This window comes from Panicum hallii, chromosome 2, assembly GCF_002211085.1.
Source record: "Panicum hallii strain FIL2 chromosome 2, PHallii_v3.1, whole genome shotgun sequence".
Taxonomy (NCBI): Eukaryota; Viridiplantae; Streptophyta; class Magnoliopsida; order Poales; family Poaceae; genus Panicum; species Panicum hallii.
Genome location: NC_038043.1, coordinates 40,198,317 through 40,217,539, shown reverse-complemented (window position 1 = coordinate 40,217,539; position 19,223 = coordinate 40,198,317). Strand labels below are relative to the sequence as shown.

The 19,223-nt window shown below is 46.8% G+C and overlaps 3 protein-coding genes across 3 annotated transcripts; 2 read left to right on the top strand and 1 right to left on the bottom strand.

Moving 5' to 3' along the window:
- Positions 1-1,215: 1,215 nt before the first annotated feature.
- LOC112882437 (protein SAWADEE HOMEODOMAIN HOMOLOG 2-like) lies at positions 1,216-5,302 on the top strand. The gene is made up of 9 exons (XM_025947505.1): positions 1,216-1,352; positions 2,755-2,840; positions 3,132-3,177; positions 3,253-3,457; positions 3,557-3,626; positions 4,101-4,152; positions 4,420-4,563; positions 4,759-4,878; positions 5,000-5,302. Exons 1-9 carry the CDS (start codon positions 1,314-1,316, stop codon positions 5,045-5,047), a joined length of 810 nt encoding a protein of 269 aa, XP_025803290.1. The 5' UTR covers positions 1,216-1,313; the 3' UTR covers positions 5,048-5,302.
- Positions 5,303-9,244: 3,942 nt separating this feature from the next.
- LOC112883316 (protein unc-13 homolog) lies at positions 9,245-14,918 on the top strand. The gene is made up of 5 exons (XM_025948597.1): positions 9,245-9,886; positions 11,053-11,916; positions 12,214-12,657; positions 13,234-13,423; positions 13,512-14,918. The coding sequence occupies exons 1-5, from the start codon at positions 9,368-9,370 to the stop codon at positions 14,435-14,437; spliced, it is 2,943 nt and encodes a 980-aa protein (XP_025804382.1). The 5' UTR covers positions 9,245-9,367; the 3' UTR covers positions 14,438-14,918.
- Positions 14,919-15,349: 431 nt separating this feature from the next.
- LOC112883317 (cytochrome P450 71A1-like) lies at positions 15,350-17,485 on the bottom strand. Its single transcript, XM_025948598.1, has 2 exons — positions 16,324-17,485; positions 15,350-16,226 (listed from the first exon to the last, which is right to left on the bottom strand). The coding sequence occupies exons 1-2, from the start codon at positions 17,272-17,274 to the stop codon at positions 15,576-15,578; spliced, it is 1,602 nt and encodes a 533-aa protein (XP_025804383.1). The 5' UTR covers positions 17,275-17,485; the 3' UTR covers positions 15,350-15,575.
- Between the last annotated feature and the right edge of the window lie 1,738 nt (positions 17,486-19,223).

Genomic DNA, 19,223 nt, shown 5'->3' with positions numbered 1-19,223 from the left:
AGGGCTCCGCCTCGCCCGACCCAAGGGCGCGGGCTCCGCCATACCTGTCTCAGGGATGTGGGACCCTCAGGATCCCGCAAGAGTGAAAGCTCATGTCAGAGGTCAAGCCTCTAACGCGAGGACATGCGAGAGAACGCCTTGACGTGACCCCTGAGTGACAGGCCATCACAGCGAGTCCCATTCGCCCGCCGCGCCGGGATTAAGCAGCAAAACGCGCCGGGGGCTCACGCTGCCCGTCTTGTCGAAGCACACATCGCCCACCAGAACGCCGGGAGCCTGCACCACCCGTCCTGTCGGAGTGCACGTCACCCACCAGACACGCCGGGACACATGCCACCTATCCTATCAAAGCGCACGTCGCACGTCGCGTGGGTGGAGGCATAGGGACACCCTCGCATGGCATAGGGACACCCTCGCATCATCTACAGGGCCAACAGGCCCACGTGAAGGGAAGGAGAGCAGCGGGATCCCGACAACCCTCCTCTTTCTACTCGTTATCTCTCTCTCATTCGGGTATCCGACCCTACCCCTTGGCTTATAAAAGGGAAGGAGAGAACCCCCGTAGGGGAATCGAAATCTCAAACACTCACGCACTCGCATAGCACTTCACCACCAGAGACTTGGGAGCCTGTTCCCTCTCTCGACCGTTTGTAAGCCCTAATGCAAACCAGTGCAAGAACACGAGCATCAATATTATCTTCATTGTTAATGTATTTGACGGAGCATAACCGTGTTAGCAGCACCACGTGTCAAGCTCAGCAGATTTACGGATAGATTTAGAACTGTGTTAGTAATACCATATTTCGAATAGTAAATACATCATTATATATAGTATTCAATCAGTATATGCAGTATAGAGTGGTGCCTGTCGGTACAAAATTTCCCATCCCTACACAATTTCTCCGAAAAGAAGCCGTTCCTGCGACAACAAAACCAACACCGCCTTGTGACCACCTCTCATTTGATTTCGGTCCCGGAGTCTCGCGCTTGACGTTGACTGACGACCCAAGCCCGGATTAGCGGCCCACCCTGGCCCCGAGCCCAGCATATATTCGGTGGGACCACGCAGCCACTTCCAAGCTTCCGCTGCACTGTTCTTCTCTTGCCCCGGCCCCGCCTCGCATTTTTCCTAATCCTTTCGTTACCTGCTCTCCCGCATACCCGCCAGCGTACCCGTTGGAGTAATTGCGCCGCGCCTCTTTTGGTTGGGAAGTCGGAAGCCGCTCCCTCCCCTCTTCTACTGACTCCCACCTCCCCAAACCTCTGTTCCTCGCTGCGCGGCGGCCTCGGCCTCCCCGCCGCGCCGGCGAGCCATGGAGCGGCGGTCCTCCGTCCGCTTCACGCCCTCCGAGGTGCGCCCCCCCTCTCCCGCGCGCCATTACCTCCCCCTTCCCTCCCCCGCGCCGCCGCCGCGGTGGTTGGGTTCGTACTGTTCTGTTCGTCGCGTCCTCCCCGCCCGGTGTGGGTTGGGTTCTTGGTGCTGGGGGCTGCCAAGAACCGTCATACGGATTAACCGGATGAGGATGGCCGGGGTCTCTTGCGCGCAGGATTGGCTTGGTTAGCTGCGCGGTGCTCCATTTGGGGTTTTGGGTGGGTTTTTCTTGGGGGCGTTCTTGGCCCTCCCGTTCGGGTCCCATTCGCCGGCTTCTTGGGCAATGCGAGGTTCTCTTCTTTGGAGGATGAACTTTGTAGGGATTCCCTGTCGCTCGTGCCTTGTCCGCGATCGCATCTTTTGTGGGGGTTTGTGGGCGAGCATTCCGATGATTATGTGCAGGGTTGATGCTTCCCTGTGCATGCACGAGCTGGTTCTTGATTGCATTGCGAATCGTTCGGTGCGACCTGCGGTAGGCTGTACCAATGCAAATTTGTGATATTTTTAGTTAATGGGTATGCTAGGGTTTTGTTCATGAGGGAAGAGTCGATGCCCCAATAGTAGCGTCAAACTGCAGATGTTGGTTACGGTAATCAATCCATGCTAGGGGACAAAAGGGATTGTTTGATTATTGCATTGATACATTTACTTGTAAATTGACCATGGCTGTGGTGAATACCAAAACAGATTGCCAGCTGTGGCGGGCTCTAACCATGGGAATTTGTAAATATTTCGCTTAATGGGTAGTATTAATGAGGTTTGGCTTTTGATTCAAGTCTCAATTGATGCCCCAGTGGCAGGGGTAAAGTGTTGCTTTAGCTAACCAATCCGTGAAATGGGAGAAACTTAATTGTTTGATTACTGCATTGATACATTCAGTTAATGCTTGTGAAAACATACATGTTGATAATCAAACTACTAAAAAATGTGCCCCATAATCCTATTCATGTTGGCATTTGATAATGGCGAGCAGAAACTGTGTCCAAATGTTATTGTACCCAGGGCAATGCAATTGTGCTAACGATTCCAAACTTACCACACAGTAAGTACAATTCTAGATCCCAGTTTGTGGAGGAAAGTACGCTTTGATGGTACATTGCAGATTTATAATGCAATGAGTTTAGAAGTATCATCTGCTGAGGGCTGTTAGGTTTGATGTCATTGACACAGTGTAGAGTCGAACACTATAAATTGCCTATCCATTTAGGTCCACCCGCTTTTGTGCTCTGCGGAATTATGGATCCTCCCTGCATCCATCAGTACACTACATTGATACGGAGTTGGTGTTGTATTTCAATTCGTTTGGTGCATATATCTTGCTAGTATATTAGATGTACCCCTATAGATTTTCCATGATGACTTAAAAGTACTTCCTGGTACAGATTGCAAGAATGGAGAAATTGGCTGCCGAGAGAAAGGAGCAAGTCTTGGATAACAAGTTCTGTCAGAAGCTTGCAGAAGAATTTAAGTAAGTTTCACGTTGTTACAGTGTGTTCCAACTGCCTCTTTAGTTTGAATTGTTACCAAAAGAATACAGATTTCGATCTAAATTTTCACACAAAGCATATAGCATGATTGGAGTATCTTCTACTGTTCTCTTCCAATCACGAGTCCCTGGTAATTTTTTGCTTGACAGTATTGATACAGAGTGTTGCGAAACTGAAATGTTTTCCTTTTATATTTTATACATTGAGTTGCATACCGTAGTTTTATAGTGACGCTTCTGATATCCGATTATATTTTCTGCTCTTCTATGCAGTTGTTCTGCTGGACGAGCTGGAAGCAAAGTATTACAGGCTACACAGGTGATGATATCTTAATGTTCCTCCATATTTTACCAACTGTGCACTAGCATGACATATTGACATCTCTTTCAACAGGTTCAAGGATGGTTCCTTAATAAGTTTCCAGTATCAGCCACTAAACCTACTTGTGTGCCCACTTTTTCTCAAGAAAAGGCTTCAACCGCAGAAGTAAATGTATCAGTTTCTGAGAAAAAGTCTGCAGCTTCTGAAGAAAAACTTTTCCCTCTTGATACAAGTATTTCAAACAACGAGGATGAGGTTTCTCCTGTTTTTCCATTAGGTATTCTCAAACATAAATCTGTTGATACTGGAAATTTTATGTTTTGGCGCTTGGTTCATGCAATGTTATGAAGTTTTCTTTGACCTGCCTTCTTTTCAGAAACTAGAGATAAGATTCCTGATCTTGAAGAGCTGGAGTTTGAGGCTAAGTCTTCAAAGGATTCTGCATGGTAGATACTTTCACCTGCAACTATCTGTTATTATTTCCTTTTCTGTTTCTTGCACTTACTTGCAATGATCCCGTTCATGTAGTCTTTCCCCTCATTTGTGTATGATACCCTGGTATACTGTGACAGTACTTGGACATCTACTGTTTAGCATGACCTTGGTGAATACAATGAATAGTATAAGTGATCTCATTATTGGATGTACTAGTTCATATTGAGCCTGCAAGGCTGCAAGGGTTTAATATCAGAGTTTATTTGCAGTACTCTTGTAAAGCTTGTTATATTGCCTTAAACTATGGTACTAATCATAGATGATGTTGGCACTTGGCAGTGGTGAACCTAGATTTTTAACGTTGCTAGATGGTAGATTAGGATGCTTATGTGTGCATGATGTTGGTAGCACCATACCCCCATGGGTTTGGCTTTCAGGTGCTTGGCAGCCAAATGTCATCACATGCTATTTTTTGTGCTATGCAGGTACGACATTGCCCTTTTCTTGGCACACAGGAGGAACAGGGCGGGTGAAATAGTAAGAAACTGATATCTTATTACATATGCATATTTTACCTTTTCAGCCCATGGTTTATTTAAGACTAGCTGATTAGTGAATTGTCAATTGTTTGCACTTTTTTGTCATTTCATTATCAAAGTGACTGCTTTGACTTTTTGGGATGCTTCTTCTCTAATATAGTTTTCTTGAATGCTTCCTTTGTTATTTCTGTGTCCTTTGTTGTTTGCATATTCAAGCTCTGTTTCATCCTTTTTGTAACTCAATATTTCTGTACTGCTGTTCCAGGAAGTCCGGGTGAGGTTTGAGGGTTTCGGGGCAGATGAGGATGAGTGGGTGAATGTGGAGAAGTGTATCCGCCAGCGTTCCATTCCTTTGGAGTCCTCGCAGTGCAGATCCATTGTTGAAGGAGACCTTGTCCTCTGCTTCAGGGTAAGTGGTTTATTGGAAAAAGAAACTATTTTCCTGGAGTACAGAAGGAGCATCAAACCTTGTACAATGATAGCATTAGATCGTGTGCTATGCAGTTGCGACTTGGGACTTGCTACTCTTTCAAAGCAGTTATCTTTGGCTTCCTTTTATTTTCCCCTTAAGCCCTTCCTTTCTTTAATTTGATTTGAACCTCAGGAGGGAAACGAAGAGGCATTGCATTTTGATGCACATGTTCTGGAAGTTCAGCGGAAGCAGCATGATATTAGGGGATGCAGATGCATATTCCTTGTTGAATACGATCATGATCGAAGCCAGGTATTCTCAACCAATCAATCACGCTGGAGCCAATAATGTAATCGTAGATTGCTTCGCTTGCTCTTGTTTGGAAGTGTTAATATGGCTTGACATTTAGAAACTTCTCTTTGGCTGATCACAGGAGAGGGTGAGCCTGAGAAGACTGTCCCGGCGTCCGAAGTACTCCTGAAGGCTGGGCTCCTGTTATCTCTGATGCGCATCTTACTATAAGATGCGCTTCTATCCGGAACTGACCGTAATGCGAAACTTAGTTGAAGTTAGGGGATGAACTCTGCTGCGCCCTTAATCATGTGTATAGTAACAACCGGGAGCAAGGATGCGCTTGCATTCCACCATCTGTGGCACGGGGCTGCTGTAATGGGTTGTTGGTGGCCGAATTTTGTAAACTAGTTTGGGTGCAATGGAGAGGGGAGTACGGCTTGAGTACTTGGTGTAGAAAATGAGGTTTATGGCCCAGCAATTTCACCGTGTTTCTACATTTCCCTCGTTCTGTCAATTTGAAGTGGTGAAGGTGCCTGTTTAGCTGATTTTAGTCTAGTTTATTGTACGGTGCATTCTCGTCAAAGCCCGTCTAGCTCAGTCGGTAGAGCGCAAGGCTCTTAACCGGTAGAGCCCCACGGTGGGCGTTTGGTTTTTGGGCTCAACTACATTAGTTTTTATTCTTTTTTCCATCCCTGTCTGTATCTCAGTCATTGAGTGGGACAGCTCAGTTGAATTACTTTTTTATCATCCTTCTTGTCTGTATAAGTAGTACAGTAGAAATGTGGCATTTACACTTTAAGGACTTCGTTTGCAGCTGCAGATCTCTCCCCTGTTGGCCTGTTCCCTTTCCTTTTGCTCGAGATGATTCTCCCCTTTTTCCTCGCCGGTGTAGTCTTTGTGTTTCGTCGGTGGGGTTGGGAGGCAAACATGCCAGGGCAGGCACAAGACACGCTTTGGTCTCCTTTTTTGGTGCCCAACGAGGTAACTATGAAAAAAAAACGCACGCATTTCTCTTGCTCAACTGATGAGCAGCAGTCAGTGCCCAGAGAGCAGCAGCGTGGTTTCAGAAGAATACCAGACCCAGTCAGTGCCTTAACGCGACCGCTGTGCTCTAGTGGATCCTCCCAAAGTAGTACACCGAGCACGCGCATACCCGCTGCCCGGTCTATCCGGATGTGTCCGAAACCGAACAAGCTCAGCGCCAGCCGCCAGGCTGAGGCAACCAGATCGGAAGAACCTACTTCCCCGTGTCCCACCGACATGTGGGCCCGGACCCTCGGTGCTGGATTGGATGATGGAATGCTACATGTCTCCTCGACTGATTTTCCTCTCCCCCTTTTTCTTAATGGCTGACGGGTGACAGCCCAGCCCCACCGAACCCAACACACTCAGGTATATATACGGTGAGAGCAGTTACACGCTAGCGTAGATAAAATTTATCGTGTATATATATATAATCAGCTGCTAGAAGCCGGCTGTCTGGCATCGACCTGTGAAAGCGACGCCTCTCCCGATCACCAATTTTGTCTCCTGCCAATTGATCTATCATGATCTTCCACTAATACTAATAGCTTAGCGTTCTTCCTCTTCCCGCCAGAGGGACATTCGGGCCCAATCGCACATGCAGAATAAGATACTGCATCACGGTCTGACCTTGAGAGCTGGGCATGTGATCCGAGCTGTGCTCCCGAGTCCCGCCGGCCGAGTAAAACGTCCTCGTGCTTGGCCTTCACCGGCCTCGCTCGCTTCTCCACCAGCGTCCAGCAAACGCTCCAGTTTCTGCACGCAGGTCCAAGAATGTCTCAAAGTTCAAACACGTACAGTTGCCGGATCACGAATGCCTACAAATGACGCGACGGTTGTTTCCAAATGGTTTTTTAAAAATGAAATGGTCTGTTTTAACAAAAAATAGAGAAAGAAAGGGTATTGCTACATCCGTCCTCGTAAATAGTTTCAAAATATCATGAACCTATTATATTTTGGAATAAGTGTATTTTTTATCCCTCAAGTATCGTAAAAGTGTGACATTCATCCCTCATATTTCATTTGGTGCAAATCAACCCCTTAACTAATTAAACTAGTGTATTTATCATCCCCACCTTAATTTAACAATAGTTTAGTATCATATAATATTGGTTTAGGTCATTTAATTATCTTAGTAATTATTGCCTAGCCATGTCTAATATATATTAAGTCAATCACTATAATAGTTCAATGTGAATCGGTTCTGTTAATTTTTCGGATAAAATTTTTATGGGCAACCAATTTAGAGAATTTACTTTTTTTGGGGGTTTATATCTTCAACTCATCATATTACATTGCTACGCGGTGATTAGTCAAATGAAAGCGTGGCATAAACCGCCATCAGATAGCACTAAACCATTGTTAAACTAAGGTGTGGATGATAAATACACCGGTTTAGTTAGTTAAAGGATTGATTTGCACCAAATAAAATATGAGGAATGAATGACACACTTTTTAATACTTCAGGGATGAAAAATTCACTTTTTTCGTTACATTTTTAATGCGTTTTATATCATTAATCGATGGTCAAAATATCGATGGCTTGCATATGTGATCACGATTATTGAAGCCTACAACCAATAATCTACCATAGACTAAGGCAAACCCCATTCTAGTAATAGGATGACACTTCCCTTACTTGTTAGGGATAGTAATGGCCACTTCTGTCCGTCAACCTTTTTTCCATGATCTTGGAGAGTACAACTAAGAAGAGATTAGCTCACCTTCCCAAGCCCATTCTCGCAGATTTTGAGAAGCATAATTAGCCGCCGGGTACGCATCAATCATGCGTGGTGGACTTGGCGCACGAGACAGCTGGCACGGACAGCCGCGTCCCGCAAGGACCTGATCTACACAATTATCGCCATCAGCCGGGTCACCCAGCTGGTGCGGCAGTACGTAGAGTACCACTACCAGGTCTTTGCTTAACCTTAACACACACGGTAATGGCGATGGTGGATGATGCTGTTTTGGCTGTGGGTACTGTCACGGCGTACACGGGAACATGGCCTGTTTGTTGGTGCCTTTATGTAGCATTTGTTCACCTGCTTTGCAAAGGTAACCCACAACCAAAGCTGCGAAAAGATAACCGATAAACAATATCTTTGGTTTACTTGCATTTTATTTTTTTTCTCAAAAACCTAGTCTTCTAGTATTCACTATTGTTGCACTTAGAATACATTGCTAGGAGTACAAATACTAGGACCTTGGCGCTTGCTTGCACCTCTTGACACCTGAGCAGTGCTCTATTATTATTGTTTTATGCTTGCATATATTATATTAATTGTATTTTCTTGAGTTTTTTATCAAGGTAGATTTTTTTTCTAAATGTAACAGCCCCTAATAATGTGGAATCTGTTTGATGTGTTGCCAAATTTTTTTTGTAATAGAATCTTATAACTCTCTATTGCTGTAGTCTTTACAGTACGATATAGGTGCTAAATAATATTTGTATGGACCCATATTTTCCAGCTAACAGAGTAGTGGTGTCTCCCTATTTTTCTGCTTTACACTAGTGCACCATATTTTTTATGAAGATGGAAAAAACTTTTAAATATAGCATCATGAATAGTATGGACTTCTTACCGATGTTGTTAAGATTTTCACTAGAATTTATAGAGATGCCTACTTTAAGTTACCAATAAACTTTTTTTTAATAAAAACTCCCCTTTTCAGCTTTGGGTAACATTAACAATGAGGAGAGAATGCATTTGGTATAAACTTGACCATCACAATAAAAGCTATGCTTGACAATAATAGGGATGCAGAAAAAAAATATTTATGATGTAAAACTTACCAATTGATCTCATTAATGTTCAACAATGTTGAAAATGAGTTCTCATTAAAAGCATGTTTTATCCTAAGGAAAGACCTAGACAGCGACACGCGTACGACGCTTATATGGGTTTTGTGAGCGGTTATGTCCATACTTTATAGGGTGCTTCTGTAGTTGTGTACGGGTATATATATGAGTACCTAGATTCGATAGCTACTTCAAAATTTCATATGCCATGCGGTATTTTAGAATTTTTAAAATTAATCTATTATTGAGCTATTTTCAGTTTTAATATGTGACACAACATTCGGTATCTATACATGTGTATGAACACATACGTCTCCAACTGCAGAACTATGTGTTATAGAAATGAAATGGAAGTGACAGCGAATGCCCACGCGTTCACCAAAGGAAAACACGGTAAAGAAAAGCCCTGCTAAGCAATTCCGGCTGCGAGTACCCGTAGCAATTTACCCTGCGAATTGCCATCTCCCTCGCTGGGGAGGACGAGTTTCCTCTCTCTGTCCTCATCATCCCCTGCGGCGAAAAGCGGCCCCGTCTCTCTCCTCCCCCTTTGCCCTTTCTCTCTCCTCTCCTCTCCCCTCCCCACTAGAGAGAGCGGGACCTAGCACGCGAGGAGAGAGGCGGGGAGAGAGGCAGGCAAGCCGCGAGGCCACCGCCGACGCCGACGCTGACACCGCCGCCGCGATGGCTCGCCTGTTCCGCGAGTCCCGCCGGGACTCGTCCCACTCCTCCTCCTCCAACGGCTTCCTCCCGCCCGCGGCGGCGGCCTCCTCCTCCTCGGCCCTCCCCTCGCCGTTCCCGGACCTCGGGGTCCCGCTCACGGCCGCGGACCTCCGGGAGGCCGCCTACGAGGTGCTGGTCGCGGCGTCCCGCACCACGGGCGGGAAGCCGCTCACCTACATCCCCCAGTCCGCGTCGGGCGCGGCGGCGCCGGCGTCCCCTGCCTCGTCCGCGTCCTCGGTCTCCTCCGCCTCGCTCCAGCGCTCCCTCACCTCCGCCGCCGCCAGCAAGATGAAGAAGGCGCTCGGCCTCCGCTCCTCCGCCTCCTCCAAGGGCGTCGGCAGCCCCGGGAGCGGCGGCAAGGCGGCCGGGCCCCCGCGGAGGCCCGCCACGGTCGGGGAGCTCATGCGGGTGCAGATGCGCGTCTCCGAGCCCGCCGACGCCAGGATCCGCAGGGGGCTCCTCCGCATCGCCGCCAGCCAGGTAGCATCTCGCGCTCGTATAGCGAGATTTCCGGTGGAAATGTAGCTCGGAATTCTGCTTGTTTGATCGATCCTTGTTTGCGAGCCCGGTCGAATTTGTGGTGCTGGTGCTGGTGGTTTGTGGTAGTAGATCTGGAGCGGGTCAAGCTTGCCATGGTGTTCTCGGAGTTTGTTGGAGGGTCGCCCGAAAATTCAAATTTAGCTAAAAATACACCCATTTTCTTGTCTTTTCGGTTTTCGTTTTGGTATTGGTCGCCATTCATAGGGAGGGGCTGAAATGCGCCCCCCCACCCCCCCCCCCCCCCAAGCGTAGATCTTGTATTTTGGGTGTCGGCTGCAGTGGGTATTGCCTTTTTTTTCTTGGTAGTTCATTGAATATAGAATTCTACCGCTCCACTTTATAATTAGGAGTGACCTTTGTTGGCACCATGATTCTTATCTTGGTCTGCAGTTTTCATCATAAAGTGGCAATGTGAAATAGGAAGGCACATAATTCAATCAATTTGATGCGGGAGGGTGTCTTATTTGATTTGTTTCGGAGGGGTAAATCTGCAATTCATTTGTTACCATTTGGACTTCGGTCACACAACCAAACCACTTCACATTTTCCTGTACTCATTAGATGTAGCTTCTTGATATTAACCACACCTTGAGCTTGCTGGATTGACAGCTTGGGGTTTGTTAGACTATTTGTAGTGACAAATTTAGTTCTATGCATTCTGATCATGGTTGATACCCCACCTCATATCTTGGATTTCAGAAGATGGCTTAGTACAACTGTAACAATTTGATGTTGTTTAGAGTATAATGATTAAAAGATGATCTCCAAAGTTTGGATGGGCATGGTATAGTAATCACTTTCTAATGATTAGCAAATGGTTTCCAAAAATCTCATGCAGCATTGTTTGCTTTGTTCATAACTCACATGCAAACGTTAATGTTGGGCTGTTTGGAAAAGATGCAGTGATGCACGCTAACTCACATATTCACAAAAAATTTCGTAATTTCTATGCCCTATTTCTGTTGCAATATTGGACACATTATCAGTTTGATGGGCCTTTGGGGGGTTGTCCTATGTAGTTGGCAATTTTTGTTGTAGGACATGATGACTTTTTGCTAATACACTTTAAAGTTTGTTAATACACTTTTAAATTTTCTGTGAAACAGCTTGGCAGACGTGCGGAATCTATGGTATTGCCCTTGGAATTCCTGCAACAGTTCAAGGCATCAGATTTCCCAGATCCTCAAGAGTATGAAGCATGGCGGAGTAGGAATTTAAAGCTTCTTGAGGCTGGTTTGCTTCTTCACCCACTTGTTCCACTGAACAAATCAGATAGTTCTGCACAACGGTTGCGCCAAATTATACGTGGTGCATATGATAGGCCACTTGAAACTGGGAAAAACTCTGAGTCAATGCAGAGCCTACGCACTTCTGTCATGTCCCTTGCTGGAAGGTCTCATGATGGAACTTCTGATGGATGCCACTGGGCAGATGGTTTCCCCTTGAACCTGCATCTCTACCAAATGTTGGTAGAAGCTTGCTTTGATAATGATGAGGGCACTGTGGTTGATGAGATCGATGAGGTGATGGAGCTCTTGAAGAAAACCTGGGTTATTCTTGGAATCAATGAGATGCTCCACAACCTTTGCTTTACTTGGGCATTGTTCAACCATTTTGTTATGTCTGGTCAAGTAGATATCGAGTTACTTTCTGCTGCAGAGAATCAGTTAGCTGAAGTTGCTAAGGATGCCAAGACCACAAAAGACCCAAATTACTGTAAAGTTTTAAGTTCAACATTAAGCTCAATAATGGGTTGGACTGAGAAAAGACTTCTGGCATATCATGAGACCTTCAATACAAGTAATATCGAGTCTATGCAAGGCATTGTCTCCATTGGAGTGTCAGCTGCTAGGGTTCTTGTTGAAGATATATCCCATGAATATCGTCGTAGAAGGAAAGAAGAGACTGATGTAGCTCGCAGCAGGGTAGAGACCTACATAAGGTCTTCACTCCGCACAGCTTTTGCCCAAGTAAGTGTTGTTAGTTGTAAATATCATCCTCAATTTTGATTCAATATATATGAAAAGTGCTGTTTCTGTACCTCAAAATACCTATATCATTTCATCATGTTTTGTCTCGTCAATTTTTGCTCACAACCCATGCCATGTATGCTAAGTATCCTGGAAACAATAGAAAACACTTTCCTCATTCTCAAGTAATATTTGTACTCAACCACTCTGCTTTATGGATGGTCTGAGATGCTAAGTCTTGTAAAATTGATATTTTGCTAGTCTCTTCTTTTATTGACATTACTTTGACCTTTGTAGAGAATGGAAGAAGCGGATTCAAAACGTTCATCAAGAAACCCTACTCCAGTGCTTTCTATTCTTGCAAAGGACATCGGTGACCTAGCTATAAAGGAGAAAAAATTGTACAGTCCAATACTGAAGACATGGCATCCCCTTGCTTCAGGTGTTGCTGTTGCAACCCTTCATTCTTGTTACAGAAATGAGCTGAAGCAGTTCGTAGCTGGGCTTACAGAGCTGACGCCAGATACAGTTCAGGTGCTTAAATCAGCAGACAAATTAGAGAAGGATCTTGTTAATATTGCTGTAGAAGATTCTGTGGATAGTGATGATGGAGGCAAGTCACTGATCAGAGAAATGCCTCCGTATGAAGCTGAAAATGCAATTGCTAATCTGGTGAAAGTGTGGATAAAAGAAAGGGTAGATAGACTCAAGGGATGGGTTGACCGGAATTTGAAGCAAGAGGTGCTCTTTTTACCCCTTCTCATCATCAAACCTTAATTTCTCGATATAAATAGATACAATCATAGACGCTGTGTGCTGTTGTAGTTTAAGTTTTAATATTATTTTCTGCATATATCTCATGTAGCTTAAACATGCTGCTGTATCAATTTGTTATATACTTGGTTATAGTGGACCCTTTTTTTCATCTCCAGTATCCATTTGTTCATACCACTTTCTTTCATGTCCATTGTCCATTTGCCGCTCATGAATGGTTAGAAACATCTGAAGTGAGCCCGGTGTGTGTGATTTGGCTTCCCATCATACCAACTTTTATCAGTCATATTCCAGTATCATTCTTGCTGATTCTTATTTTCAGGTCTTGAAACCACACACAGCCAATGTGCAAACTGAATACATTGGCTTAGTGCAACTAGTGATTCTGAATAGTTTTCTGGGAATAAAATAAATTTTGATACTTGATCATCAGACCGCAGTATATTATATGAAGTTCTGTTAGGCCTAGCTTGAAACTTGTTTTGTTTATATAGGCTTTTTATGATTTCTTAGCCACTGAACCTGACAATATCTTTTATGCAGACCTGGAATCCAGGTGCCAACAGGGAGAATTTCGCTCCCTCTTCAGTGGAGATGCTTCGGGTTATTGGTGAAACGTTGGATGCATTTTTCGAATTGCCTATACCAATGCATCCAGCTCTTCTTCCTGATCTGACAACCGGACTCGATAGAAGCTTACAGCTTTACGTGTCTAAAGCAAAATCTGGCTGTGGTAAGTACTAGATAAATATGGCTTAAATAATTTGTGTGAATGATATTCCTTCGATAAGTCCCATTTCTGCTTTTGTATCACTGAACAGGAACACGGAATTCCTTTATGCCCCAATTACCTCCATTAACGCGATGCGAGGTTGGCTCCAAGTTATTATTCAAGAAAAAGGAGAAGCCACAAAATCTGCAGGTTCGTGTATCTCAAAATGGAACAACAAATGGAAATGATCCCTTGGGCCTCCCTCAACTGTGTGTGCGCTTGAACACACTTCAGTACGTCCGAGGTGAGCTTGAGAACCTAGAGAAGAAGATAAAAACATGCTTGCGGAATGTCGAGTCAGCTCAGGCAGATATCACAGATGGATTGGACATCAAGTTTGAGCTTTGTCAGGCAGCCTGTCAAGAAGGCATTCAGCAGATCTGTGAGACGACTGCATATAAGGTGACGTTCTATGACTTGGGCCATGTTCTCTGGGACACCCTTTACATTGGTGATACCGCAACAAACAGGGTGGAGGTACTGTTGAGAGAGCTTGACCCTGTCCTTGAGACGATATCTGGTATGGTGCACAATAAAGTGCGGAACCGTGCTATTACTGCGCTGATGAAAGCAACTTTTGATGGTTTCTTGCTGGTGCTTCTTGCTGGTGGTCCTTTGCGTGCTTTCACCCGCCAGGACTCTCAGATAATTGAAGATGACTTCAGGGCCCTCAGAGATCTGTATTTGGCGGATGGGGATGGTCTGCCAGAAGAATTAGTTGACAAGGCCTCCTCCCAGGTGAAGAATGTCCTGCCCCTCTTCAGAGCAGACTCTGAAAGCCTCATCGAGCGATTCAAACGTATGATGGTTGAATCAAATAGGTCAGCGTCCAAGAACAGGTTACCATTGCCTCCAACGACAGGGCATTGGAGTCCGAATGAGCCTAACACGGTCCTGCGAGTTCTGTGCTATCGGAGCGATGAGACAGCTACAAAGTTCCTGAAGAAAACTTACAACCTACCGAAGAAGATTTGATTCGGTTCAGGGGATAGATCACACACCGTATGTACATTTTCCGCCATCACCATCAAGATATTTTTACTCAGGGTCATCTATGCGTCGTCCCACCTCCCTCCTGAAGTGCCGAGGACCAAGGATGTACCCCACTGCAGAGGTTGCACTGAAAGAGCACCTGATAGAATGATTACAACGAGGAAGTCTAGTTCTGTGGTGCCGAGAGGGGCGTTACTGGATTTTTTTGGGTGATTCGTGTCATGGGTAGGTTGGGGGTGGATGATGGATTACTTACAGCTCGATTTGTTCATTATATTATATATGTTTGCCTAATCCAGTTCTTTTGCTGACCTTGTGCTCGTGTATTTTGATTCATTCTAGCTTGTAACAGATATACCCAGCGTGTGAATAAGTTGTGTACTCGCGTGCTACCGTCTGGTGCTTTTGACGTGACATTTGTATATTTTTCCGGCATTCTGCACTCCACTGTCTACAGCTTTTTCGATCATGTTCTTATTGGGATCTATTCTTGTCGGATTAAGCGATTGTGTCCCTGGACGACCGGTTGTGATGAGCTATCTTGGTGCACTTGGTCAATGGCTTGCAGTGGAAGGACCTGTTACTATTTCCATGCTGATTTCCTTTTTTTCGTTACTCAATGGCCATATTTGGATTTGAAACTTTGCGAGGAAGTTGATGCATGTCAAGAGAGGGAGATGCCGGGCACGTACAACACATGCAAGGTGCATGGGCGGCGAGAGTGATCAAAGGGTCATATAATGTTATCCCTATAAGAAGCTGGTGATTAAATAGGTCAACCACAATGTTTCATGCTAGTTACATGGTGTTTTGGACATCAAATTGGACTTGCATTTACTTACCTTTTGCTGTCCAAAACATCTAATTATAACTGAGGGAGTATTAGCACCAGTGTAACTTAAATTTAAACATCATCTAATTCATAACTGAAAATTCTGAAGAATAGGCATTGCTATGATCAAGCACACAACAGGATCCTATGTCCAAGCTTTTAAGTCAAGCGGCTCACAGTACTGAAAATTGGTTTCCATTCAGGCAGAATTTGAAGTTCCCAACTCCAAGCTTGTGAAATTCGTACACGAACCGTGGAGCCACATCCAAGCTGCAGTGAGGCATATGCCTAATAAGCAAGAGCCTTCCACTTGGGGACGAGGACAAGGGGAACCCGCGGCGGCGTCGTGAGCCCTGGCGCCTCCACCATGTCCAGTTCCGCCGGGCGCGCGCCGCCGGGGAGCTCCCAGTCGAAGTGGCGCAGGACGCTGGCGAGCGCGAGCTCCAGGACCGGCAGCGCGAAGTTGATGCCGGGGCAGATCCTCCGGCCCGCGCCGAACGGGAGGAGCTGGTAGTCGGTGCCCCTCAGGTCCACCGCCTGGGCCTGGCCGCCGCCGGCGGCAGCCAGAAACCGCTCCGGCCGGAACTCCTCCGGCGCGTCCCACGCCGCTGGGTCCCGCCCGATCGCCCACGCGTTGACCAGGAGCGTGGTCTTGGCCGGGATCTCGTAGCGGCCGCCCTGCACGGCCGCGGGGGACATCGACTCGCGCGGGAGGAGGAGCGGCAGCGGCGGGTGGAGCCGGAACACCTCCTTCACCACCGCTCTCAGGTAGCACATCCTGCTGAGCTCCGCCTCCGCGATGGCCTGCTGCTCGGCGTCGCCGGCGACGCGCGCGATCTCCTCCTGCACCTTGGCCATCACCCGCGGGTTGCCGGCGAGCTCCGCCATGGCCCATTCCAGCGCCACGGCTGCCGTCTCGGTCGCTGCGACTATCATGTCCTGCATGCCGACAGATGCAGGAACGGTCGGATGATCGGTCAGGAGTCAGGACTTGGGAGAACGTGGGAGAATTCTACGATTAGAAATGGATCCTCACCTTGGCGATGGCTTTGATGCCATCGTCGGTGTGTTCGAACCCTTCGCCTTCTTCTTCTTCCCTGAGTTGCAGCAAGACGTCCATGAAGTCACCAGCCTCCCCCGGCCTCTTCTCCTTGTGCTCGGCCACTATCTCGGACAGGAACTTGTCCCACTCCTCGACCATGTCGTCGAACTTCTTCTCGAGCCCCGTCGCCCGCCTCAACAACCTCGCCGCCGCGTCCGGCAGCACGTCCTCCGCCTGGAACCCCGCCACCAGCGCCGCGGAGTGCGCCAGCAGCTGCCTCCACCTCTCGGCCGTCGTCCCGGATGCGCCGGCCGCCGCGCGGGTGACCACCGCGTTGGTGTAGCCGTACAGGAGCTCCCTCAGCTCCACGGCCTCCCCGGCCTCCGCGGCGCGGCGGGCCCGGGATACCATGGCCGCGGCCTCGGCCGCCCGCACGGGCGCGAACGCCTCGACGCGGCGCGCGGAGAGGAGGTGCACCACGACGATCCGCTTGGCCTGGCGCCAGTGGTCCCCGTACGGCGAGAACGAGACGTTCCTCGACCCGTACGTCTGCTTGTGCGCCGCCGCGTTGTGCGGCCGGGAGGAGATGGCGAGGTCGTGGTTCTTGAACAGGTCGGCGGCCGCCGCGGCCGTGGAAACGACCAGGGTCCGCCGGCGCCCGAGTTGCAGGAGGAGGAGCCCGCCGCCGCCGCCATAGCGGAGGTACAGCTCGTGCAGGGAGCGGTGTGGGAGGCGGCCAATGAGATGGAGGTGGCCGAGCAGCGGCAGCCACCACGCGGGCGACGGCGGGAGCTTGCTTTTGCTCTGGTGATTCTTGATGACGTAGAGGAAGCCGAGAAGCAGGGCGACGGTGCCGGCGAGCACCAAAGGAGACATCTTTTCTCCTACTCCCGAATAATGATGGGGACAAGATTGAACTTTGTTCAGCTTAAGTATAGTGATCATTGGTAAATTAAAAATCTGCAGGAGTGCAGGTCATCCTAATGGCAGCGCGTGCACGTGAGGATCATTTTTTCTTTTGTGGCGGCTAAGGCAAACAAGACAATGTACAACTACGGGAAAAAATGAATCATGACGACGGTAGCATATTTTATGTTTATGATTGTGCTACTTTGTCTTTTGCGAGGTATTGTGTGCTACTTCGTTTGAACACTTCAACTGATAATAGCTAAACTAATCTTTTCTATTTGCATCGTTATGCTGTATACTACGAGTCAACAAACCGAGATCCATATCGCTTATGTCTACATGCAGGAACAACTTATTGTAAACTTTCGATTAAAGACTTCACATGACTTATCTATCATAAAAATTGCTACATGATATTCAACGACATGAAATTATAATTCTTGTGCTATTTTGTTCAAGCATTGTTTCATACTACGAGCGGTTAAGTACTCAAACCATGATATTTGCATTTCAAGGGTAAAGCAAACTTATTCCTTTTATATCTCAATCAAAAGATGTTACTAGATTTCGAGCCATGCCCCAAAAGTAAGTGAAGGCCGCTAGGAAGATAGGCGGTGAATGGTGACGATAATAGTGAAGGGAAAGAAAAAGGGCTGATGTAACCTACCTCGAGTTACAAGGTGAAAGAATAGCGAACCATTTAGTGGGGGCTCTTTGATCCAACCACCGAAAAGCGATGCTGTGCGATGGTGAAGTTATGGGGTGTATAACTCCCCCTATTAGGATTTACATCATGATGTTTATCTTACAAAATTTTAAAAGGACAGACACAAGGTAGTGAACCAGTTGTCTAATCCGAGAGGAAATGAAAGGACATTGATATACTCTCTTGATTTGAGCACAAAACTTGAAAAATATGAAAAAGAGTTATGCACATTTCACTAAGCACACAATACGATTTTGAGTCAACTGAGTCTATGAAGCATGTTATCACAGAAAAAGGGAGACGGAATTATCTTCTACCCCGAGACAGAAAACTCCACTATTTTCCTCTGACCCCCCTTATCCTTGTGGTTGTCAACATCTGGATTTAGTCTTCTGACTCATGATTTTACCAAGTTTTAAGGGGAATCTATATGACTCTAGTCCATAAAACCTACTCCCTCCATTCAAATTTACTTGTCACTTTATCTCTGTACTAGTCAAACTTATCCGCTTTCTACCAAGTTTATAGAAAAAAGTACCAACCTTTACAACATCAAATTAGTTTCATTAAACCCACTACCGAGAAGCTGCCATAGTGCACCTGGCTAGTGTTCTTGGGGAAGAGCTAATAGACCAGAGTTCGAATCCTGATTCCTCACATTTGTTCAGGTGGGGTATTTAATACGTCCCTTCCCGTAGCTGTCAGACCTGGGGCCAGGGAATAGCTTACATGGCACGGTTCGGTGGCTTCAACAGCCACCTCGCCAACCCCAGGGAGCCGGAGGCATCTGCGCCAACTCTCAGCCACGACATCGACAAACTCGCTGATGATCTCGGCAAAATTCGACTTTCCGATCTAATCGGAAATCATGAGAGTGAGTCTGGATTCACTCGGCTCCTACTCATGACGGGTCCGGCCTATCTAGAAAATGACTTGGACAATCTGCTTCAACTCAGAGCAGAGAAGAGGAAGGCCACATCATGCTCTGGGAAGCCCCAATCTACGACGACTACTTGAACTCGAATGATGATGCCAAGCCCTTCTTGTGCGGTCATCTAGGTCTGATGATCACGTCCACGTTGTGCGGTCATCTAGGTCTGATGATCACGTCCACGCCATAAGGCCGCTTCGTGTACTGGAAGGGCAGCAGGAGCCCTCCAAACTACTCGGAGACGACGCCCGCCTTGTGGCATAAATCCAGGAACTCCCTTTCCAGTAGATTAGACCTCTTTCTACCCTCGACACACACACACCTCTGATCACCACGTATTCATGGCGA

Excerpts from the sequence above, each read along its gene's own strand:
- LOC112883316 (XM_025948597.1), top strand. The coding sequence starts at position 9,368 with ATGGCTCGCCTGTTCCGCGAGTCCCGCCGGGACTCGTCCCACTCCTCC. Across the intron at positions 11,917-12,213 it reads TCCGCACAGCTTTTGCCCAA|AGAATGGAAGAAGCGGATTC; the intron begins GTAAGTGTTGTT and ends TGACCTTTGTAG. Across the intron at positions 12,658-13,233 it reads ACCGGAATTTGAAGCAAGAG|ACCTGGAATCCAGGTGCCAA; the intron begins GTGCTCTTTTTA and ends TCTTTTATGCAG.
- LOC112882437 (XM_025947505.1), top strand. The coding sequence starts at position 1,314 with ATGGAGCGGCGGTCCTCCGTCCGCTTCACGCCCTCCGAG. Across the intron at positions 3,458-3,556 it reads TTCTCCTGTTTTTCCATTAG|AAACTAGAGATAAGATTCCT; the intron begins GTATTCTCAAAC and ends CCTTCTTTTCAG. Across the intron at positions 4,879-4,999 it reads ACGATCATGATCGAAGCCAG|GAGAGGGTGAGCCTGAGAAG; the intron begins GTATTCTCAACC and ends GGCTGATCACAG.
- LOC112883317 (XM_025948598.1), bottom strand. The coding sequence starts at position 17,274 with ATGATCACTATACTTAAGCTGAACAAAGTTCAATCTTGTCCCCATCAT. Across the intron at positions 16,227-16,323 it reads GCATCAAAGCCATCGCCAAG|GACATGATAGTCGCAGCGAC; the intron begins GTGAGGATCCAT and ends GTCGGCATGCAG.